The sequence below is a fragment of the Vulpes lagopus genome, chromosome 3, assembly GCF_018345385.1.
Source record: "Vulpes lagopus strain Blue_001 chromosome 3, ASM1834538v1, whole genome shotgun sequence".
NCBI classification, from domain to species: domain Eukaryota; kingdom Metazoa; phylum Chordata; class Mammalia; order Carnivora; family Canidae; genus Vulpes; species Vulpes lagopus.
Genome location: NC_054826.1, coordinates 112760255 through 112785802, shown reverse-complemented (window position 1 = coordinate 112785802; position 25548 = coordinate 112760255). Strand labels below are relative to the sequence as shown.

Sequence of the window (25548 nt, the reverse complement as noted above, 5' to 3'; positions counted from 1 at the left end):
CCAGGCGCCCCTATATATAAACTCTTCATATAAATTTTATATACCTGGAAGTTGGGATCATTTGTGACTGGCTTTTTTCACTTAGCATGTTTTCAAGTTCATCTATGTTGTAGTTTGTATCAACACTTCATTTCTTTTAATTGTCAAGTAATAGCCCATTATATGAATATACTGTGTTCACTTGGTATATCCTTTATCATTTGGCAGACAGTTGGGCTAAATCCACCTTTTGGCTTACAAATAATACTGTTATGAGCATTCATCTCTAAGGTATATGTAGACATGTGTTTTCATTTCTTTTGAGTATATACCTAAGAATGGAATGAATATGTCATGTGGTAACTATGTTTAACTTTTTGAGGAACTACCAAAAGTTGTTATCTAAAGTTGTTCTATTTTATATTCTGGTCAGCAATGCATGAAGGTTCCAGTTTTTCCATATTCTCACCAGCACTTGTTATCATCTTTTTTATTATAACTATGAATTGGTATCTCATTGTGATTTTGATTTGCATTTCCCTTATGACTAATGACTTGTCTTCATATATATATATATTTTTTTTCATATATATTTTATAATGATTATTATTTAAAACTAGAGTGAAGTTTTTTTTTAATTTTTTTTTTAAATTTTTATTTATTTATGATAGTCACAGAGAGAGAGAGAGAGAGGCAGAGACACAGGCAGAGGGAGAAGCAGGCTCCATGAACCGGGAGCCTGACGTGGGATTCAATCCCGGGTCTCCAGGATCGCGCCCTGGGCCAAAGGCAGGCGCCAAATCACTGCGCCACCCAGGGATCCCTTTTTTTTTTAATTTTTATTTATTTATGATGGTCACACAGAGAGAGAGAGAGAGGCAGAGACATAGGCAGAGGGAGAAGCAGGCTCCACGCACCGGGAGCCTGACGTGGGATTCGATTCCGGGTCTCCAGGATTGCACCCTGGGCCAAAGGCAAGGCGCTAAACCACTGCGCCACCCAGGAATCCCCTAGAGTGAAGTTTTATACTTAACATTGTTTTGAACCCTCAATAACCATTAAGTAGTTGTGATACTTGGAAAACACTGTTTTTAAATTTATAATATTGGGATAAGCTTTTACCCATGTATCTCCCCTTCAGTGGAATATAAATTTTTTCTATTGTAATGAACAATTTATTCTTTTTACAGTTCGAGGGTTTGCTTCAGAAATAGAGTTTGAGAGGTACATTGAATATGACTATGGATCTCATAAAGTACTGGCTGCCATCATTTTTGACTGTAACTTCAAAAGCAGCAGTGACCCTCTGCCACTTCAGGTGAGAACATTTTATTTAGAGTTTTCTAAATACACAGTTTTCTAGTAGTTTTGCTAACAATTTCTAGAATTTTAATGACTTTGCTATTACTAACCCTATTTTATGGATGAAGCAACCAATGTTCCCAAGATCAAACTACTAGTATACGATAGAGCAAGAATGTGAATCCGGATCTGAGTAACTAATTTCTGTGCTGCTAATTAACTGTTACACTATGATAAGGAAAGAACTGTACACAGAAGGCCTTAGACTCATGGGAATCTTTGACTACTTAGGCATTGCTTCTAGATCTACAAAGAGTGGTGAAACAAGCTACAGAACACATGCATTTTCACTAACAAGGAATCAAGCATGGAAAAAAAGTCCTCTTTCTTCAAATGAAGCACAGATATAAGTCCTTTCATAAATCACTAGAAAAAACTCTAAGCTTCAGCCACATTGATTCAGAACTAGGACATCCATAGGCGCTGAAAAAGGATCTGATTAGAGCATAGCCCATGGGAAGGAGAAACTGGTGTCTGGTGTCTTTGAACTGGTGTCTGATTAGCAGATCTTGTTAGACATTCTATCCTGGTGGTGATAGAAATAAATAATCACCTATAATATCTACATGGAGCCAAACTCTATGTTTGTAATGCAGATGCAGGTTAAGTAAAAGGCAAAATTATTAAAACCACTGGTAGGATACTATATATTCTTTCCGTATGTCCCATCCTTCCATGACTCTATGCTTCTGTACCAACTTCCTTCCATTTACTAAATCAGAATTATCCATATGCTGATAATGGATTTAGGTTCAACAGTATGCGTTGGCTCAAAGTGTGTTAAGTGCCATTTCAAGTTTCATTCTCATTACTAATTGATTCTGCTTGTTTCCTCAAATATTTGTACTAGGTTCCGGCTACTACTTATGATAAACTGAAATAGGCTCACTGCCTGATGTAATAAAAGATTTCAGTAGGATCCTATCTCCTAGTATAACTGACAAAATGAATAGGGTAAAATGGAAAATTATCTGTCACACAAAGATCCAAGAAAAATCACAATTCTGGGGGGAGTTCTGATTTATTTACAGAATCGTATTACATTATTCAAAGAGATCACAATTTACTTACCATTTCTGCTACTGGGCACTTTACATTTTTTACAGATTTTTTTTTTCTATTTTGCCAGCGAAACAGTGCTACTATGAAGGTTAGGTACCCTGGATGTATGTTTGGACATAAAATATCTGGGGCATGGTCACATCTTAAAATTTATTACATAATGCCAAATTGTTTTCTGAACTGATGATACCAATTCAGACTCCCAGCAACGGTGTCTGAGAGTTCTCATTATCAAATTTAATATTTTCAGATGTTTATATTCACTAATTCCATGGGTGTGAATTAGCTAATTCCACAGGTGTGAAGTGGTATGTAACTTTGGCTTCAATTTCCAATTCCTTGGTTTCTAATGAGATTAGCATATGTCTGTCCATGTTTAAAGTGATGAATCATTCTTTAGTGAGGTATATATTTGGTCTTTCCCCCCAATTTTCTTTTTCCCCCCAATTTTCTATGGAAAAAATTTATTTTTCATATTAATTGACAATTTCTTTGTATATGCTACATAGGAATCTCTTGTCTTTCATATGTATTGTATATTTTTCGAGTTTGTGGCTTTTCTTTCAGTTTTTTTGTGATCAGATTTTCTTTTGATGATTAGATTTTTCTATTTTAAAGCAGCCAATGTTTTAGTTCTTTTTCTATGTTTTTTTTTCAAAGGTTTTATTTTAATTCCAGTTAGTTAACATACAGTGCTATATTACTTTCAGGTGTACAATATAGTGATTCATTAATTCCAGACATTATTCAGTGCTCATCAGGACAAATGCTTTCTTTAATCTCCTTCACCTATTTCACCCATCCCCCTACTCACCTCCCCTCTGGTAACCATCAGTTTGTTCTCTATAATTAGAAGTCTGTTTCTTAATTTCTATCTCTCTATCTCTCTTTCTTATTTTTTTCCCTTTGCTTGCTTGTTTTGAAAAAAAACACAATATGATGAGTAAGGACAATCAACTAACACAAACACTGAGATGAATCAGAAGTTGGAATTTGATATAACAAAGATTTCAAAGGAGCCACCATAAAAAAAAAGTTTCAAAAACAACTAAAAGTTGTCTTGAAATGAAAAAAATAGAAAATCTTAGCAAAGACATAGAAGTTATAAACAAGAATTATAAACTTAAAAATACAATAACATAAAAGCTAGTTGAATGGCTGGATAGTAGAATGGACAGAACAGAGGATATGATACTGAAGAATAGTGAAAAAGGTGCAAGAAGTATGCTTTGAAAACTACAAAGCACTGTTGAAAGAAATTACAGAAGACTTAAGTAAACGTGAAGACAGCCCAAGTTCATGAGTAGGAAGAGTTAAGATGTAGGAGAATTAGGGCATTCGCAGCTTGTCTTGTCCCTCTAATACAGTTAGATAGTTATCAAATAACTCTGAACACCCAGGAAAGCACGTAGAGATTTGAGAGAACAAAAACTGCAAATCTTTCTTTTTTGTATGTTTTTTTATTGGAGTTTGATTTGCCAACATACAGCATAACACCAATGCTCATCCCGTCAGGTGCCCCCCTCAGTGCCTGTCACCCAGTCACCCCATCCCCCCAAAAGACTACAAGTAGAAAAGCCACCACCTTTTGGTACAAAGGAGGTATGGAGACTTGAATTCAGGGAGAGAGAGCTGTGGATACAGTGGTACGGAAGAAAGTATTACAACCAGTGAAATGCAAAATTGGAGCTTTTAGAAGTCTGCTACTAGGGGGGACATGCCTAGCTTAAAGGTGCACGGGTGGCAAATAGGGTGGAAGGCCAGGTGTGACACCTTGGTCTGAGGATCCCCTGAGTCATAAGAAAGAGTGGCAACTAAGTGCTGCATTGTTCCCAGGCATTAGGAGCATGAAAGCCAGCTGAGAACAGCGAGTCTAGGTGCCAGCTTTCTATTCTGTGTTGCCATAAACTGTGAACCACTGGACAGTCATGATCCTGCGACCACTTTCCTGGGATAGGCCAGCAGGCAGCAAAAGTGTGGCAAGTTCTCCCCCAAAAGGAACAGTGAAGGTCCATGCCACAGAAGTCCCTAAAATTTGGTTTTGAAACTCAGTCATGTTCCTGAGATAAACAAAAAAAAAAAAAAGAAAGAAAAAGAAAAGCTCTGACACAGGAAGGGTGAAGGCAGGGATCTGATGGAAACCAGGAAGATGAGAGTGATTGATTGCTCTTCTGTGAGGGCTCACTGAAAAGTGGAAAGTGCAAACTTTCAGCTCTGAGGCTAGGAAGTGGGGCTTTGCCATATTTATCCTACTCATCAGCGCTGAAAAATCTTCAGGGAGCAAAACAGCGCCATCTAGTGGAATCCAGAACTGCGTATACCAAGCCCTGCCTCCTTGTGACCTGGAGGCACATTTCTTCTAGGGTAGGTCCACCTGAGTGAGCATCCATGCAACAGGCCCTTACCCCAGAAAACAAGCACAAACAACTAGCTCACACAAAGTTTACTGATCATAGCGGGATGCAAAGCTTCAACTCTAGGGGAAAATAGTATCTAGCCTCTTTTGTACTTTAATTTTTTTAATTATAGTTATTTCACTTATTTTCTTATTTTTTCAAGTTTTTCTATATATATATATATATATTTTTTTTTTTTTTTTACCTGAATTGTATTTAATTTTACTTCCCTGTGTTGGGACCTAGATTCTTTTAACAAGCAGACTAAAAATACACCCAGGATCTATTTTGTTGTTGTTGTTTCTTTTTCTTCTTTTCTTTTCTGGACAAAATGATGAGACAAAGAAATTCACTCCAAAAGAAAGAACAGGAGTAGGACTCATGGCAAGGAACTTAATCAATATAGATATAAGTAAGAAGTCTGAACTAGAATTTAAACGAGTATAAGGATAGTAGCTGGGCTTTTTTAAAAAAGCATAGAAGATGCTATGGAATCCCTTACCGCAGAGATATAAGAGCTAAAATCTAGTCAAGCCAAAGTTACAAATGCTATAACCAAGATGCAATCCCAAGTGGAGGCCATAAAAATGAGAAGAGAAGGCACTGGGTGGCTCAGTTGGTCAAGCATCTGCCTTCAGCTCGCTCAGGTCATGATCCTGGAGTGCCAGGATTAAGCTCCACATTGGGCTTCCTGCTCAGAGGAAAGCCCACTTCTTCTCCCTCTGCACCTCCCCTTGCTTGCTCTTTCTCTCTCGCTCGCCCTTTCAAGTAAATAAAATATTTTTTTAAAAAAACGATGGATAAAACAGAGGAGTGAATCAATGATATAGAAGATAAAATTCTGGAAAATAATAAAGCTGAAAGAAGAGGGAAAGAAGGGTAATGGACCTTGACAAAGGTAGACTTAGGCAACTCAGAGACTTATTTAAAAATAGCAACATTTGTATCATAGTAGTCTCAGAAGATGAAGAGAAGTAAAAGGGGACAGAAGGTTTTGTTGTTGTTGTTATTTTAAAGGTTTTATTTATTTCTTCATGAGAGACACACAGAGAGAGGCAGAGACATAGAGAAGCAGGCTCCCCATTGGGAACCCAATGCAGGACTCAAATGTGATACTCTGGAATCATGCCTTGAACCAAAGGTAGATACACAACCATCAGGATAGTAGAATGAACAGAACAGAGGATGAGGAGCCTGCTTCTCCCTCTGCCTATGTCTCTGTCTCTCACAAATAAATAAATAAATAAAATCTTAAAAAAAAAAACACACACACAAGATCTGCCTATATGCTGCATACCAGGGACTCATTTTTTTAATTTTTTAAAGATTTTTTAAAATTTATTCATTCATGATAGAGAGAAAGAGATAGGGGGGCAGAGACACAGGCAGAGGGAGAAGCAGGCTCCATGCTGGGAGCCCGACGCAGGACTCAATCGCGGGACTCCAGGATCGCGCCGAGGGCCAAAGGCAGGCGCCAAACCGCTAAGCCACCCAGGGATCCCCAATTTTTTAAATATTTTATTTAAATTCAATTTGCCAACATACAGTATAATACCCAGTGCTCAATTCATCATTCGCCTTCCTTAATGCCCATCACCCATTTACCACATCCCCATACCCACCTCTCCTTTTATAACTCTTTGTTTCCCAGAGTTAGGAGTTTCTCATGATTTGTCTTCCTCTCTTTAATTTTTCCCCATTCCATTTCCTTTTTTCCTTATGGTCCCTTTCACTATTTCTTATATTCCATATATGATTGAGACCATTTGATAATTATCTTTCTCTGATTGACTTATTTCACTCAGCATAATAATCTCCAGTACCATCAATGTCAAAGTAAATGGGGGCTATTCGTCCTTTCTGATGGCTGAGTAATATTCCATTGTGTGTGTGTGTGTATCTTACATCTTCTTTGTCCATTCATCTGTCAAAGGACATAATGGCTCATTCCACAGTTTGACTATTTTGAACATTGCTGCTGTGAACATTGGGGTGCAGGTGTCCTGGCATTTTACTATAGCTGTATCTTTGGGGTAAATACCCAGTAGTGCAATTGCTGGATCATAGCGTAGCTCTATTTTTAACTCTTTAAGGAAACTCCACACTGTTTTCCAGAGTGGCTGTACCAGCTTTCATTCCCACCAACAGTGCAAGAGGGTTCCCCTTATCCACATCCTCACCAACATTTGTTGTTTCCTGTCTTGTTAATTTTAGCCATTCTCATAGGAGTAAAGTGGTATCTCACTGTGGTTTTGATTTGTGTTTCCCTGATGGCAAGCAGTGTGGAGCATTTTTTTCATTTGCTTGTTGGCCATGTGTAGGTCGTCTTTGGTGAAATGTCTGTTCATGTCTTCTGCCTATTTCATGATTGGATTGTTTGTTTCTTTGCTGTTGAGTTCAGTAAGTTCTTTATAGATCTTGGATACTAGCCCTTTATCTGACATGTCATTTGCAAATATCTTCTCCCATTCTGTAGGTTGTCTTTTAGTTTTGTTGACTGTTTCCTTTGCTGTGCAGAAACTGTTTATCTTAATGAAGTCCCAATAGTTCACTTTTGCTTCTGTTTCCCTTGTCTTCATAGATGTATCTTGCAAGAAGTTGCTGTGGCTAAGTTCAAAAAGGGTGTTGCCTGTGTTCTCTCTCGGACTTTGATGGATTCTTTTCTCACATTTAGATCTTTCAACCATTTTGAGTTTATCTTTGTGTATGGTGTAAGCGATTGGCCTAGTTTCATTCTTCTGCATGTGGCTGTCCAATTTTCCCAGCACCAATTATTGAAGAGACTGTTCTTTTTCCAGTGGATAATCTTTCGTGCTTTGTCAAATATTAGTTGAGCATAGAGTTGAGGGCCCATTTCTGGGTTCTCTAGTCTGTTCATTGATCTATGTGTCTGTTTTTGTGCCAGTACCACACTGTCTTGATGATCACAGCTTTGTCGTACAACCTGAAATCTGGCATTGTGGTGCCCCCAGCTATGGCTTTCTTTTTCAATATTCCCCCTGGCTATTCAGGGTCTTTTCTGATTCCACACAAATCTTAAGATTATTTGTTCCAACTCTCTGAAGAAAGTCCATGGTATTTTGATAGGGATTGCATTAAATATGTAAATTGCCCTGGGTAGCATTGACATTTTCACAATATTAATTCTTCCAATCCATGAGCATGGAGTATTTTTCTCTTTGTGTCTTCCTCAGTTTCTTTCAGAAGTTTTCTGTAGTTTTTAGGGTATAGATCCTTTACCTCGTTGGTTAGGTTTATTCCTAGGTATCTTCTGCTTTTGGGTGCAATTGTAAATGGATTGAGTCTTTAATTTCTCTTTCTTCCGTCCCATTGTTAGTGTATAGAAATGCCACTGATTTCTGGGCATTGATTTTGTATCCTACCGCATTGCCGAATTGCTGTATGAGTTCTAGCAATCTTGGGGTGGAGTCTTTTGGGTTTTCTATGTACAGTATCATGTCATCTGCAAAGAAGGAGAGTTTGACTTCTTTGCCAGTTTGAATGCCTTTTATTTCTTTTTGTTGCCTGATTGCTGAGGGAGGCTAGGACTTCTACTACTATGTTGAATGGCAGTGGTGAGAGTGGACATCCCTGTCATGTTCCTGATCTTAGGGAAAAGGCTCCCAGTGTTTCCCCATTGAGAATGATATTTTCTGTGGGCTTTTTGTAAATGGTTCTTAAGATGCTGAGGAATGTTCCTTCTATCCCTACACTCTTCAGCATTTTGATCAGGAATGGATATTATATTCCATCAAATGCTTTCTCTGCATCTATTGAGAGGATCATATTGTTCTCGTTTTTTCTCTTGTTGATATGATCTATCACATTGATTGCTTTACAAGTGTTGAACCACCCTTGCATCCCGGGGATAAATGCCACTTAGTCGTGGTGAATAATCTTCTTAATGTACTGTTGGATCCTATTGGCTAGTATCTTGTTGAGAATTTTTGCATCTGTGTTCATCAGGGATATTGGTCTGTAATTCGCCTTTTTGGTGGGGTCTTTATCTGGTTTTGGAATTAAGGTGATGCTGGCCTCATAGAATGAGTTGGGAAGTATTCCATCTCTTTCTATCTTTTGGAACAGCTTTAGTAGAATAGGTATTGTTTCTTCTTTAAATGTTTCAAAGAATTCCCCCTGGGAAGCCATCTGGCCCTGGACTTTTGTCTTGGGAGGTTTTTGATGACTGCTTCAATTTCCTCCCTGGTTATTGGCCTGTTCAGGTTTTCTATTTCTTCCTGTTCCAGTTTTGGTCATTTGTGGTTTTCCAGAAATGCATCCATTTCTTCTAGATTGCCTAAGTTATTGACGTATAGCTACTTATAATATGTTCTTAAAATCATTTGTATTTCCTTGGTATTGGTGGTGATCTCCTTTTTCATTCGTGATTTTATTCTTTTCTATTTTGTTTTTAAGAAGGCTGGCTAATGGTTTATCTATCTTATTGATTCTTTCAAAGAACCAACTCCTGGTTTTGTTGATCTGTTCTACAGTTCTTCTGGTCTCTATTTCATTGTGTTCTGCTCGAATCTTTACTAACTCTCCTGCTGGGTGTAGGTTTTTTTTAAAGAGTTTTTTTTAGATTTATTTGTTTATGATAGACATAGAGAGAGGGAGAGAGAGAGAGAGAGAGAGGCAGAGACACAGGAGGAAAGAGAAGCAGGCTCCATGCCGGGAGCCCGACGTGGGACTCGATCCCCGGACTCCAGGATCACGCCCTGGGCCAAAGGCAGGCGCTAAACCGCTGAGCCACCCAGGGATCCCCTGGGTGTAGGTTTTATTTTCTGTTCTTTCTCCAGTTCCTTTAGGTGCAAGGTAAGCTTCTGCATTTTGAGTTTTTTCCAATTTGGGGGGCGATGCTTGTATTGTGATGTATTTCCCTCTCAGGACTGTTTTGCTGTATCCCAAAGATTTTGAGTGGTTGTATCTTCATTCTCATTAGTTTCCATTAGTCTTTTAAATTCTTCTCCAATTTCCTGGTTGACCCTTTCATCTTTTAGCAGGATGCTCTTTAACCTCCACATGTTTGATTCTTCCAAATTTCTTCTTGTGAGTGAGTTCAAGTTTCAAAGCATTATGATCTGAAAATATGCAGGGGATAATCCCAATCTTTTGGTATCAGTTAAGGCCTGATTTGTGACCCAGATGGGGTCTATTCTGAAGAAAGATCCATGTGCACTTGAGAAGAATGTGTATTCAGTTGTGTTTCAATGGAAAGTTCTGTAAATATCTGTGAAATCCAGCTGGTCCAGTGTATCATTTAAAGCTCTTGTTTCTTTGGTGATGTTGTGCTTAGAAAATCTGTCATTTGCAGAAAACGCTGTGTTGTATTAGTATATTATTAGTATTAGTATAGTATTAGTATTAGTATATTAGTATATTAGTATTAGTATTAGTATATTATTATCTATATTATATTAGTATATTATTATCTAAGTATGTCTTTACTTTGGTTATTAATTGATTGATATACTTGGCAGCTCCTACATTCGGGGCATAAATATTCATGATTGTTAGGTCCTCTTGTTGGATAGATTCTTTAAATATGATATAGTTTCCCTCTTCATCTCTTAGGTCTAAAATGAGTCTCTTGTAGACAGCAAATAGATGGGTCTTGCTTTTTTATCCAGTCCGATACCCTCTGTCTTTCGATGGGATCATTTAGCCCTTTCACATTCAGAGTAATTATTGAAAGATATGAATTTAGTGTCGTTGTAATTCCTATTTAGTCCCTGTTTTGTGGATTATTTCTTTGGGCTTCCTCTCTTTTACAGGGTCCCCTTTAATATCTCCTGCAGAGCTGGTTTGGTGGTCACATATTCTTTCAGTTTCTGCCTATCTTGGAAGCTCTTTATCTCTCCTTCTATTTGAATGAGAGCCTTGCTGGATAAAGTATTCTTGGCTGCATGTTCTTCTCAATGGTACCCTGAATATATCCTGCCAGCCCTTTCTGGCCTGCCAGGTCTCTGTGGAGAGGTCTACTGTTAATCTGATAATTCTCCCCATATAAGTTAAGAATCTCTTGTTTCTCGCTGCTTTAAGGATCTTCTATTTATCTTTGGAATTTTAGAGTTTCACTATTAAATGTCAAGGTGTTGAATGTTTTTTTTTTGGGGGGGGGACTTCTCTATCTCCTGATTGTGAATTCCTGTTTCCCTCCCCAATTTAGGGAAATTCTCAGCTATGATTTGTTCAAATATCCTTTGTGGCCCTCTCTCCTTCTCAGTGTCTTCTGGAACCCCAGTTATACAGATTGTTCCTTCTCAGGCTATCATTTATTTCCCTTACCCTTTTCTTCATGGTCTCTTGTTTTTCCTTTTTTTTTTTTTTTTTTTCTCAGCTCCCTTCCTTACCATCATCTTGTCTTGTATGTCACTCACTCTTTCTTCTACCTCATTAACCCTAGCAGTTAGGACATCCAATTTGGATTGCATGTCATTCAATTTATTTTTAATTTTGGCCTGATCAGATCTAAATTCTGCAGTAACGAAGTCTCTAGAGTCCTTTATGCTTTTTTCCAGAGCCATCAGTAGCTTTATAATTGTGCTTCTGAATTGACTCTGACATCGAATTGAAATCCATATTCTGTAACTCTGTGGCAGAGAGTACTGTTTCTTTCTTTTGTGGTGAATTGTTTCTTCTAGTCATTTTGTTCAGTGCAGTATGGTTGTGTGAGCAGGCTGAGTCAAAAATATCCACCGCAATCTAAGTAAATTTCACCCTAGATGATTCTGACAAGGTTAGAAACCATAAAATTAAAAAGAAGATCAGAAGAAAATAAAACAAAAGGACCACTAAAATGGTAAACAAATTTTAAAACAAAGTAGTAAAAAATAAAAGGCCAAAAACCCCAAAGAAGTGGAAAAAGAAAAAGAATAAAAGAAAAAGAAAGTAAAGCAGAAAAAGAGAAAAAAGACAAAAAGGGGAAGGGATCTGGGAGATGGTGATGGTAAGAGATGGTAGTGGAGAGAGAATGTAGTCTACCTGAGGGGTCGTAGAGGGTGATCCTCTTGGTTCTGAGTATATTTTGTTCTCTATATTAGAAGATGCTCAATCCCAAATTTATATAAACCAGCAATACTTATAGAAAGCTCCAACATTGGCCACCAAAACATAAATGAGATAAAGGAGAGGGGAAGAATGGGAATGAAGAGAGAATATAATCCACAGAATGAAGATCCACAGAATGAAGCATCACAGTATTCCACTTGGTTCTGGGTATATGCTGGTCATGTTTTAGAAGAAGAACTCAATCACAAGAAGAAATTTGTGGTATTAACTTCTGCCATTGTAGAACAAAATGAGGCAGAGAAAACAAAAAACACAAAACAAAAACCCATATCTCATATATCTCCCAAAATTGAATTTAATATGTTGAAGGGAATCCAGAAGTAAAAAATGTATCTAAGACATTTAATTGTAGAAATATGAAAGTCAAAAATGAAAAAAATTAAAAATGAAGAGCTGGTAAAATATTGTAGTTAAGGTGGGAAAAGAAAACATATTGGAAATTTTTAGTCTGGTATAAAAAAACAGTTGTAATGGAAAAAGGAGAAAAAATATTTTAAAAGAGGGGGGCACTCTAGTTGTATATACTATATTCCCTCGATTTTCCCTTGGTCCTGGAGTTTTCCAGTGCTTTTGGTCAAGAACTTGCTCTTCCCCTGTTCATCCAGCTGGTCTTCTGGGGGAGGGGTCTGCTGTGCTGATTCTCATGTGTCTGTGCCTAGGCAGAGATGACCCACCTTGCTAGGTGCTGGGCTCTATGGGAGCTGTTTATCCTGTGAGGCCCCTGTTCCCTGGCAGCCGGCCTCTCCAAGGCACATGGTGAAACAAGGAGGAAAAAAAAACAATGGTGGCAGCCAGGTTTCCAGCTCTGGAGTCAGCTCCATGGCGAGTAACTAATGCAGTCTCCCAGCCCACGCTGGCCTAGATGATACCAGGCTGGTGCAGGTGAGGTGATCTGTACAGCTTGGGGGCACCTAGCAGCAGGAGAGTCCTCTCTGTGCTGTGCCCTTCCCAGTTCCTTTTATCCCAAGGGGAATGCAGTATCACCAGATTTGTCTGCTTGGGCGCCCTGGGATCCAGGGCCCTATGCTGCTGGAACTGTGCTCCCAGGGGCCACCTCTCTGAAGAGATAGGAATACAGTCACCTCTGTCCAGATCTGGCCCGCCCAACCAACTGGCTTTCTCCCAAATGCCCTGGAAGGCTGTCACACTCCAGCCTTTTACTGATATCATACCACAGTTTGCAGTAACCTTCCCTCCAGGCCCCCTCTTCTAATAGTGACCAGGAAATCTTAAGGCTTCACTGCCCATTCTGGGATTTTGCCCGATTTCTCTGCTAAGTACTTTTCCATCTGGGAAAAATCCAGTGTAGATTTTTAAAGTTCCCACTTCTCAAGGGCTGGACTTTCCTTCCCAGAGGCTTTCGCAGCTCTGCTTTAGCCCTGCTACTCACAGTGCCCCTCCCCCACTTGATTCTTTCTTTCTTTTTTTTTTTTTTTTCTGCCTTCCTACCTTGTTAGAAGCGAAAACTTTTCTCTTGGTAGTGTTCCAACTGTTCTGTCTTTAAATCTCAGGTCAAATTCATAGATGTTCAGAATGTTTTGAAAGTTATCTAGATAAGTTGGTGGGACCAGGTTTGTTGAGGACTCCCATTCTTCTGCTATCTTGCCCTGCCCTCCTTTTTTTTTTTTGAATTGCCCTGCCCTCCTTGAGTTCAAGTTTCAAAACACTGTGGTCTGAAAATATGCAAGGAATTATCCCAGTATTTTGGTATCAGGTGAGACCTGATTTGTGACCTAGTTTGTTGTCTATTCTGGAGAAAGTTCCATGTGCCCTTGAGAAGAATGTGTATTCTGTTGCATTAGGATGGAATGATCTGTATATATTTGTGAAATCCATTTGATTCTGTGTGTCATTCAGTGCCCTCCTTACTTTGCTGATCTTCTGCTTAGAATATCTGTCCTTTGCTGTGGTGCCATGTTGAAGTCTCCTACTAAAAATGTCTTATTATCCATGTGTCTCTTTTTTAAAAAAAAGATTTTATTTATTTATTCATGAGAGACACAGGGGGAGAGAGGCCAAAACACAGGCAGAGGGAGAACCAGGCACCATGTAGGGAGCCTGACATGGGACGCGATCCCGGGTCTCCAGGATCACGCCCTGGGCTGAAGGTGGCGCTAAACCGCTGAGACACCAGGGCTGCCCTCCATGTTTCTCTTTACTTTGGTTATTAACTGGTTGATATAATTGGCTGCTCCCACACATTAGGGACATATATATTCATGATTGATAGGTCTTCTTGTTGGATAGAGCCTTTAGTATGATACAGTGTCCCTCTTCATCTCTTTTTAGAGTCTGGTTTAAAATCTAATTTATCAAATATGACGATTGCTACCCCAGTTTTCTTTTGAAGACCATTTGCATGGTAAATGTTTCTCTGCCCCCTCATTTTCAGTCTGAAGGTGTCCTAAGGTCTGAAATGAGTTTCTTCTGGACAGCATATAGATGGGTCTTGCCTATTTATTCAGTCTGATACCCTGTGTCTTTTGACTGGATCATTTAGCCCATTCACATTCAGAGTAACTATTGAAAGATATGAATTTAGTGTCATTGTAATTCCTATTTAGTCTCTGTTTGTGGATTATTTCTTTGGGCTTCCTCTTTCTTTTACAGGGCCCCCTTGATCTTTCTTGCAGAGCTGGTTTGGTAGTCACATATTCTTTCAGTTTCTGCCTATCTTGGAAGCTCTTTATCTCTCCTATTCTGAATGACAGCTTTGCTGGATAAAGTATTCTTGGCTGCATGTTTTTCTCATTTAGTATCCTAAATATATCATGCCAGCCTTTCTGGTCTGCCAGGTCTCTGTGAATAGGTCTGCTGTTAATCTGATATTTCTCCCCATATAGATTAGGACTCTCTTTTCTCAAGCTGCTTTTAAGATATTCTCTTTATCTCTGAAATTTGCAAGCTTCATTATTATATTTAGGGATGTTGATCAGTTTTTGTTGATTTTGACTTTTCTATCTCCTGGTTATGAATGCCTGTTTCCTTCGCCAGATTAGGGAAGTTCTCAGCTATTATTTGTTCAAAATACTTTCTGATCCTCTCTGTCTCTGCATACCCTCAGAATCCCAATAAGATGATTATTATTCTTTCTCAAACTATCACTTAATTCCCAGAGTTTCTCCTCATTGGTTCTTAGTTGTTTTTCTGTCTTTTCCTCAGCTTCCTTCCTTTATGTCAACTTGTCTTCTATGTCATTCACTCTCTCTTCTGCCTCATTAACCCTAGCTGTCAGAACATCCTGTTTAGACTGCATCTTAGTTAAGGCATTTTTTTTTTAATTTTATTTATTTATGATAGTCACAGAGAGAGAGAGAGGAAGAGACACAGGCAGAGGCAGAAGCAGGCTCCATGCACCGGGAGCCCGACGTGGGATTCGATCCCGGGTCCTCAGGATCGCGCCCTGGGCCAAAGGCAGGCGCCAAACCGCTGCGCCACCCAGGGATCCCCAGTTAAGGCATTTTTAATTTTGGCCTGATTATATCTCGGTTCTGCAGTAAGAGAATCTTTTATGCTTTTTTCAAGAGCTACCAGTAACTTTATAATTGTACCCCTGAATTGTACCTCTGACATGCTACTTAAATCTATATCCATTAGATCTGTGGCAGAGATTATTACTTCTGGTTCTTTCTTTTGTGGTGAATTCTTCCTTCTGGTCATTTTTTCCAGTGCAGAATGGCTGTATGAACAGTAGCAGAGTCAAAAATATCAACCATAACAAGAGACTTATTTTAGACCTAAAGAACCAAGAATAGCCATACTTTTATCAGAAAAGCTAGATTTTAAGCCAAAGACTCAAGACATGAAGAAGGGCATTAAGAAATCTGTTCATTAAGAAGATATAACAATTTTAAATATTTGTGCCCCCAACTTGGAGACATCCAAATATATAATAAACATTTAAAAATTTATTGATAATAATATAATAATTGTAGGGACTTTAACTCCCCACTCATAACAGTGGACAGATAATCAAAGCAGAAAATCAGGGCGGCCCGGGTGGCTCAGTGGTTTGGCGCCTGCCTGCAGCCCAGGGCCTGATCCTGGTGACCCGGGATCAAGTCCCGTGTAGGGCTCCCTGCATGGAGCCTGCTTCTTCCTCTGCCTATGTCTCTATGTCTCTCTCTGTCTCTCTCTCTGGCTCTGTCTCATGAATAAATAAATAAAATCTTAAAACAAACAAACAAAGAAACAAAGCAGAAACTCAACAAGGAAACAATGGCTTTGAATTACACACTGGACCAGATGGACTTAACATTTATTCAGAGTATTTTATCCTAAAGCAGTAGAGTACACTTCTTTTCAAGTGCACATGAAACATTCTCCAGAATAGATTACATACTAAGTCACAGTTCAGCCCTCAACTGGTACAAAAAGATGGAGATCATACCAGGATTAATTTCAACCACAGCACTATAAAACTGGAAGTCAACAACAGAAAAAATTTGGAAAGATCACAAACACATGGAGATTACTGAAGAATGAATAGGTTAACCAGAAAATTAAAGAAGAATTCAAAAAATACATGGAAGCAAATGAAAACACAATAGTTCAAGATCATTCAGATGCAGCAAAGGCAGTCCTAAGGGAGATGTATATTGCAGGCCTACCTCAAGAATCAAGAAAAGTCTCAATACATAACCTAACCTTACATTTAAAGGAGCTAGAAAAGGAACAGTAATAAAGCCTAATGCCAGCAGAAGGGAAATAATAAAGATAAGAGCATAAGTAAGTGCTACATAAACAACAACAACAACAACAAAAAAAAAAAAACAGTAGAACGAAGTAGTGAAACTAATTAGCTGGTTCTTCAAAAGAATTAATAAAATTGATAAACTGCTAACCAGACTTGTCTAGAAGAAAAGAGAAAGGACTCAAATTGATAAAATCACAAATAAAAGAGATAAACACAGAAATAAAAAATTACGAGAGAATACTGTGAAAAAATATATGCCAACAAACTAGACAACCTGGAAGAAATGGACAAATTCCTAGAAACCTACAAACTACCAAAACTGAAACAGGAAGAAATAGAAAGTTTTAATAGACCCATAACCAGCAAAGAAATTAAATAAGTAACCAAAAATCTCCTAACAAATAAAAGTCCAGGGCTGGATGGATTTCCAGGAGAATTCTACAGACATTTAAGGAAGAGTGAGTACCTATTTTCTTCAAACTGTTCCAAACAATAGAAATGGAAGGAAAACTTCCAAACTCATTCTAAGAAGCCAGAATTACCTAGATTCCAAAACTAGATAAATACGCTAAGAAGGAGAATTAGAGGCCAACATCCCTGATGAACATGGATGCAAAAATTCTCAATAAAATTCTAGCAAATTGAATTCAACAGTACATTAAAAGAATTACTCACCATAATCAAGTGGGATTTGTTCCTGGTCTGCAGGGCTGGTTCAACATTTGCAAATCAATCAACACAATACACCATATTAATAGAAGAAATGATAAGAACCAAATGATCCTCTCAATAGATGCAAAAAAAAAGCGTTTGAGAAATATAGCATCCTTTAGGGATAGATGGAACATACCTCAACATCATAAAGGCCATACACAAAAGAACTACAGCTAATATTCTGGGAGAAAACTGAGAGCATTTTCCCTATGGTCAAGAACAAGACAAGGATGTCCACTCTCACCATTACTATTTAATATAGTACTGGAAGTCTTAGCCTCAGCAATCAAACAACAAAAAGAAATAAAAGGCATCCAAATCAGCAAAGGAGTCAAACTCTGTATTACTATTTGCAGACATGATGTTCCATATAGAAAACCTGAAAGACTCCACCAAAAAATTGCTAGAATTCATACATGAATTCAGCATAGTGCAGGATACAAAATCAATGTGCAGAAATCTGTTTCATTTCTATACACCAATAACAAAGCAGCAGAAAATAAAGGAATTGATCCTGTTTGCAATTACACCAAAAACAATAAGATACCTAGGAATAAATCTAACCAAAGAAGTAAAAGATCTGTATTCTGAAAACTATAGAATACTTATGACAAATTGAAGAGAAAGAAATGGAAAAGCATTCCATGCTCATGGATTGGAAGGGCACTTATTGTTAAAATGTCAGTGCTACCCAAAGCAATCTACACATTCAGTGCAATCCCTATCAAAATACCACTAGCATTTTTCACAGAGCTAGCACAAACAGTCCTAAAAATTTGCATGGAACTAGAAAAAGACCCCAATAGCTAAAGTGATGTAAAAAAAGAAAAAACTGGAGGCATCATGATTCTGGATTCTCAAGCTATATTACAAAGCTATAATCATCAAAACAATATTGTACTGGCATAAAAACAGATACATAGACCAATGAAGCAGACTAGTGAACCCAGAAATGGGCCCACAACTATATGGTTAACTAATCTTCAACAAAGTGGAAAAGAAACCTCACACCAGTGAGAATGGGGAACATTAACAAGGCAGGAAACCACAAATGTTGGAGAGGATGCGGAGAAAAGGGAACCCTTTTACACTGTTGGTGGGAATGTGAACTGGTGCAGCCACTCTGGAAAACTGTGTGGAGGTTCCTCAAAGAGTTAAAAATAGATCTGCCCTACGACCTAGCAATTGCACTGTTGGGGATTTACCCCAAAGTTACAGATGCAACGAAATGCCAGGACACCTGCACCCCAATGTTTCTAGCAGCAATGTCCACAATAGCCAAACTGTGGAAGGAGCCTCGGTGTCCATCGAAAGATGAATGGATAAAGAAGATGTGGTTTATGTATACAATGGAATATTACTCAGCCATTAGAAATGACAAATACCCACCATTTGCTTCGATGTGGATGGAACTGGAGAGGGTATTATGCTGAGTGAAATAAGTCAATCGGAGAAGGACAAACATTATATGTTCTCATTCATTTGGGGAATATAAATAATAGTGAAAGGGAATAGAGGGGAAGGGAGAAGAAATGGGTAGGAAATATCAGAAAGGGATACAGAACATGAAGACTCCTAACTCTGGGAAACGAACTAGGGGTGGTGGAAGGGGAGGAGAGCAGGGGGTGGGGGTGACTGGGTGGCGGGAACTGAGGGGGGCACTTGACGGAATGAGCACTGGGGTGTTATTCTGTATGTTGGCAAATTGAACACCAATAAAAAATAAACTTATTATTAAAAGAAAAAAACTGGGAAAGAATATCCACATATTTTATACAGGAAAGGAAATGATTGTAAAAAATTAAAAGGAAGCCTACAGAATGGGAGAAGATATTTGCAAACAACACATCTGACAAAGGGTTAGTATCCAAAATCTACATAGGACTTACCAAACTCAACACCCAAAAAACAAATAACCCAGTTAAGAAATGGACAGAAGACATAAGTAGAGGGGGCAGGGCAAGATGGCAGAAGATGGCAGGGGAAGATGGTAGGATCCCAAAGTCACCTGTCCCCACCAACTTACCTAGATAATTTTCAAATCATCCTGAAAACCTACAAATTCGGTCCGAGATTTAAAGAGAGCACAGCTGGAATGCTATAGTGAGAAGAGTTCGCACTTCTATCAAGGTAGGAAGACAGAAAAATAAATAAATAAGTATCCAGTGGGGGATACTGGATATCCTCAAGGAGCCAGGCTAAGGCTGGGTGGCAAGTGTCTCCAGGACAGGAAAGCTCAGGAAAAGCCCAGTCCCAGAGAAGCAGGGACTTTACCAATCTTTCCAGATGTAAAAGTGCTTCCAGGGAACTCGGGCAGGATCCCAGGAGGGGCAGTGGAGACCCCAGGTCCCGGGGGTCACTAACAGAAGTAGTGTGCCCCGGGGAAGAGCACGCCACGCCCCAGGCCAAGCTCCCTAAAGGGCTGGAGCATGCGCCTGGTGGGGCCCCAAGAGCAGCTCAGGCTGCGGCTCCTCGCAGAGGGGGCTGCGCAGCCACAGGAGCGTGATTCCAGCAGTGCATGCCCCGTAGCCCAGGGCGCCGGGGAACACAGCCCAGGATCCGGCAGCTCCCGTTGGGACAGGCGGAGGCCAGGAGGACACAGGACAGCGAGGATGCTCCTGCCGCCAGGCGCCCCCAAGCTGTGCAGATCAACGCCCATGCCCCCAGAGCATCCAGGCCCCTGTGGACTGGGAGACTGCAGTAGTTACTGCCGGAACTGAATCCAGGGCTGGAGAGCTGGCCTCTGCCAGTCTTGTTCCTTGCTGTGTCACCTTGTGCCTGGGGCAGAGCAGGGCCAACAAGGAACAGGGGCCTCACAAACAGCTCCCACTGAGCGTGCACCTGGTAGGAAGCAAGGCAGCTCCCCCAGATGCACACACCTGAGAATCAGCACAGCAGGCCCCTCCCCCAGAAGACCAGCTGGAAGGACGGGAAGAGCAGTTCTTGACCGAGCAGCGCTGGAAAGCTCCAGGGGAAGTCGAGGGACTTACAGTATATAGAATCAGAGGATACCCTTCCTTGTTTTTGTTTTGTTTTGTTTCTGTTTTGTTTTTGTTTTTTGTTCTTTGTTTCCCCCCTTTTTTCTCTTTTTTCCATTCCTTTTTCCAGTACAACTTGTTTTTAGCCACTCTTCACTGAGAAAAATGACTAGAAGGAAGAACTCACAACAACAAAAAAGAATCAGAAACAGTACTCTCTGCCACAGAGTTACAGAATTTGGATTACAATTGTCAGAAAGCCAAATGAGAATCACAATTATAAAGCTACTGGTAGCTCTAGAAAAAAGCATAAAGGATTCAAGAGACTTCATGACTGCAGAATTTAGATCTAATCAGGCCAAAATTAAAAATCAATTAAATGAGATACAATCCAAACTGGAGGTCCTAACAATGAGGGTTAATGAGGTAGAAGAAAGAGTGAGTGACATAGAAGATAAGTTGATGGCAAGGAAGGAAGCTGAGGAAAAAAGAAAAACAATTAAAAGATCGTGAGGATAGGTTAAGGGAAATAAATGACAGCCTCAGAAGGAAAAATCTATGTTTAATTGGGGTTCCAGAGGGCGCTGAAAGGGACAGAGGACCAGAAAGTGTATTTGAACAAATGATAGCTGAGAACTTCCCTAACTTGGGGAGGGAAACAGGCATTCAGATCCAGGAGATAGATCCCCCCCCAAAATCAATAAAACCCATTCAACACCCCCGACATTTCATAGTGAAACTTACAAATTCCAAAGATAAAGAGAAGATCCTTAAAGCAGCAGAAGACCAAAAAAAATCCCTAACTTATATGGGGAGAAGTATTAGGTTAAAAGAAGACCTCTCCACAGTGACCTGGCAGCCTAGAAAGGGCTGGCAGGATATATTCAGGGTCCTAAATGAGAAGAACCTGCAGCCAAGAATACTCTATCCAGAAAGGCTGTCATTCAGAATAGAAGGAGAGATTTAAAAAAAAAAAAAAAGGAGAGATAAAGAGCTTCCAAGATAGGCAGAAACTGAAAGAATGTGACCACCAAACCAGCTCTGCAAGAAATATTAAGGGGGACTCTATTAAAGAAAGAGGATGCCCAAAGAAATAATCCACAAAAACAGGGACTGAATAGGTATTATGATGACACTAAATTCGTATCTTTCAATAGTAACTCTGAATGTGAATGGGCTTAATGATCTCATCAAAAGATGCAGAGTTTCAGACTGGATAAAAAAGCAAGGCCCATCTATTTGCTGTCTACAAGAGACTCATTTTAGACCTAAGGGCACCTACAGCCTGAAAATGAAAGGTTGGAGAACCATTTACCATTCAAATGGTCCTCAAAAGAAAGCAGAGGTAGCCATTCTCATATCAGATAAATTAAATTTTATCCCAAAGACTGTAGTAAGAGATGAAGAGGGACACTATATCATACTTATAGGATCTATCCAACAAGAGGACCTAACAATAATGAATATTTATGCCCCGAATGTGGGAGCTGCCAAGTATACCAATCAATTAATAACCAAAGTAAAGACATACTTCGATAATAATACACTAATACTGGGAAACTTCAACACGGCGCTTTCTGCAAATGACAGATCTTACAAGCATAACATTTCCGAAGAAACAAGAGCTTTAAATGATACACTGGACCGATGGATTTCATAGATATTTACAGAACTTTCCATCCAAACACAACTGAATACACATTCTTCTCAGGTGCACATGGAACTTTCTCCAGAATAGACCACATACTGGGTCACAAATCAGGTCTTAACGGATACCAAAAGAGTAGGATTGTCCCCTGCATATTTTCAGACCATGATGCTTTGAAAATAGAACTCAATCACAAGAAGAAATTTGGAAGAAATTCAAACAAGTGGAGGTTAAAGAGCATCCTGCTAAAAGATGAAAGGGGGGATCCCTGGGTGGCGCAGCGGTTTAGCACCTGCCTTTGGCCCAGGACGCGATCCTAGAGATCCAGGATGGAGTCCCACATCGGGCTCCTGGTGCATGGAGCCTGCTTCTCCCTCTGCCTATGTCTCTGCTTCTCTCTCTCTCTCTCTCTCTCTCTCTCTCTCTCTCTGTGTGTGTGTGTGTGTGTGTGTGTGTGTGTGTGTGGCTATCATAAATAAATAAAAATTTTAAAAAAAGATGAAAGGGTCAACCAGGAAATCAGAGGAGATTCCTCAAAATGCTAAAAATAAAACTACCCTGTAATTTAGTAATTGAGCTACTAGGTATTTACCCAAAGGATACAAAAATAAATATTCAAAGGATACATGCACCTTGATGTTTATACTATGGAGAGAGCCCAAGTGTCCATCAACAGATGAAATGATAAAGTGATGTGATATATGGATAGATCTAGATACAGATATAGATATAGATGGGTATCTATATCTATACACACACACATGCATGCGCATGATGGAATATTGCTCAGCTTTCAAGAAGAATGAATCTTCCCATTTGCAATGACATGGATGAAGCCAGAATGTTATGCTAGGTGAAATAAATCCATCAGAGAAAGACAAATACCATATGATCTCACTCATATGTGGAATTTAAGAAAACAGGTGAACATATGGGAAGGAGGGGAGCAAAGGAGAAAGGGAAACAAGCCATACAAGATTTCTTAAGGACAAACAGTGTTGATGGAGGGAGATGGGTGGGCAATGTGCTAGATGGATGATAGGTATTAAGGAGAGCACTTGTTATGATGATGACCACTGGGTGTTGTATGTAAGTATTTCCTTTGCTCTGCAGAAGCTTTTATCTTGATGAAACCCAAATAGTTCACTTTTGTTTTGTTTCCCTTGCCTCCAGTGACGTGTCTAGCAAGAAGTTGCTATAGCCAAGGTGAAGAGGTTGTTGCCTGTGTTCTCCTCAAGGATTTTGGTGGTATCCTGTCTCACATTGAGGTCTTTCATACATTTTGAACTTATTTTTGTGTATGGTGTAAGAAAGTGGTCTGGTTTCATTCTTCTGCATGTGGCTATCCAGTTTTCCCAACCCCATTTGTTTCCCATTTGTCAAAGAGACTGTCTTTTTTCCATTGGATATTCTTTCTTGCTTTGTCAAAGATTAATTGATCATTTATTTGTGAGTTTAAGTTTCTTTTTGAGCCGTAGACCTACTTCACTCTACTCTTTGATGCTGTAGGTACATTTCTGCTTTTTAGTCATCTCCATATAATACTAATAAAGGGCACTAGAGGCAAACTTTAGAGACAGGGATTGAAGGGAGAAGAAACTTGAGCTTCCCTGTTGGCTTTTGGTCTGCTTTAATTGCTATAAAAGACCTTCCAGCATCACTTCTTTATTTTGGCAGTAGTACTTTTTTCCACTGGAAGCAGCCAAATGCAGTTTGCAGATTACCTGACACTTTTTAAAAGCAGCCTCATCACCCCCTCTGAAAGACTGGACAACTGGAGCTCCTCCTCAGAAGTGTATATCCCAGTCCCAAAGACCCTTTTTTAAGCAGTAAGACAGAACACTAGTTGACCAGTGCCACTTTCTTGGAGGTTTGGTTTTCAGCCCCACAGGATCTCTCCTCTAAGCTTATAATTTTTAATAATTCCAAACCCTTGCTTTTACTTCCTTAGTTATAGGGCTGGTGGCTGCTTCCTGCTGTGGCTACCTGATACCTTAGAATTCCTTTCCTTTTTAGTTACCTAGTATGATCAGTGTGATTTCTGTTTTCTGACTGTAGCTTGAACATATATGTATGTCTCTCTTGTGTACAGATTCTGCAATTTGTGCCATCTCCCGTGTCTGAGCAATTTGGTTGATTCCCATATATTCCTACGACAAATAATGTTACAACAAACTTGTGCATGTCTCCTTTATATGGTTGAAGGTGGATTTTCCAAGTCTGTTCCTGGAAGTAGATTGCTGAATCAAACCAAAAATGCATATGTAGTTTTATTAAACATTGCTGGGTTCTCCATTATAGTTGTGCCATTTTGCATTCTACAACCAGTGTATTAAAGTGCCTATCCACAGCTTCACTGACAGAGCATGTTGTTAAACTCTAGATTTCTCCAGTATAATGGGTAAGACATGTATCTGTAATTTTAATTTGCATTTATTTCATTGTAGGACATGGAAAAGCTTTTCATATGAGCCATATATGTATCTCCTTTTTTGTGAACTATCTATATTCTTAGAGGACTTTAGATCTTGTTATGATCAGAGGACTTAGGCTGTGCCTTCAGTCACTATCATTTCCAGGTGTTCAGAATCATTGTACATCAGATGAGTCTCATCTTTGAAACTACATGTTTTCCCATCTGGACTTAATTTATCTTTTTTTAAATGTGTTGTTCAGTTTTATATGGATTTAAGCATGATTTGTTTCCTATCACTACTTCTAGGTAGAGTATCATCTGCGTTTTGTTAGGATACAGAGAACTTTGATGTCGCCAGACAGGACAGGCTGGCAGACATCCTACTCTTTCCTGCTTATCCCACTGTAGGACCCAGGAACGTAAATTATGATGATGGAGGAGGTCCTGGTGAGCAAATAATTAAACATGCTTATTTTAATATCTCAGTTGCATATAATCTATACATGTGGCTATATGTGTATTTATAGATGGTATATACCCATGTATATGTATATGTTCTTGTAATTTTTTAGGTTAAATTATATTTTATCAAAACTATTTTTAATCCTATACCATTAGTTGTGAGTTATGTTTTGCTTCATTACCTTCATCCCTGTAATTTAGTAATTGAGCTACTAGGTATTTACCCAAAGGATACAAAAATAAATATTCAAAGGATACATGCACCTTGATGTTTATACTATGGAGAGAGCCCAAGTGTCCATCAACAGATGAAATGATAAAGTGATGTGATATATGGATAGATCTAGATACAGATATAGATATAGATGGGTATCTATATCTATACACACACACATGCATGCGCATGATGGAATATTGCTCAGCTTTCAAGAAGAATGAATCTTCCCATTTGCAATGACATGGATGAAGCCAGAATGTTATGCTAGGTGAAATAAATCCATCAGAGAAAGACAAATACCATATGATCTCACTCATATGTGGAATTTAAGAAAACAGGTGAACATATGGGAAGGAGGGGAGCAAAGGAGAAAGGGAAACAAGCCATACAAGATTTCTTAAGGACAAACAGTGTTGATGGAGGGAGATGGGTGGGCAATGTGCTAGATGGATGATAGGTATTAAGGAGAGCACTTGTTATGATGATGACCACTGGGTGTTGTATGTAAGTATTTCCTTTGCTCTGCAGAAGCTTTTATCTTGATGAA

At 39.1% G+C, this 25548-nt stretch overlaps 1 protein-coding gene across 1 annotated transcript in view; it reads left to right on the top strand.

The window, feature by feature from the left end:
* Positions 1 to 25548, top strand: part of LOC121487083 (phospholipid-transporting ATPase ABCA3-like) — a 171405-nt gene that overhangs the window by 17263 nt on the left and 128594 nt on the right. Inside the window, exon 5 of the mRNA XM_041748529.1 lies at positions 1170 to 1297. Coding sequence (XP_041604463.1) covers positions 1170 to 1297 — 128 coding nt within the window. The remainder of the gene's footprint in view (positions 1 to 1169; positions 1298 to 25548) is intronic.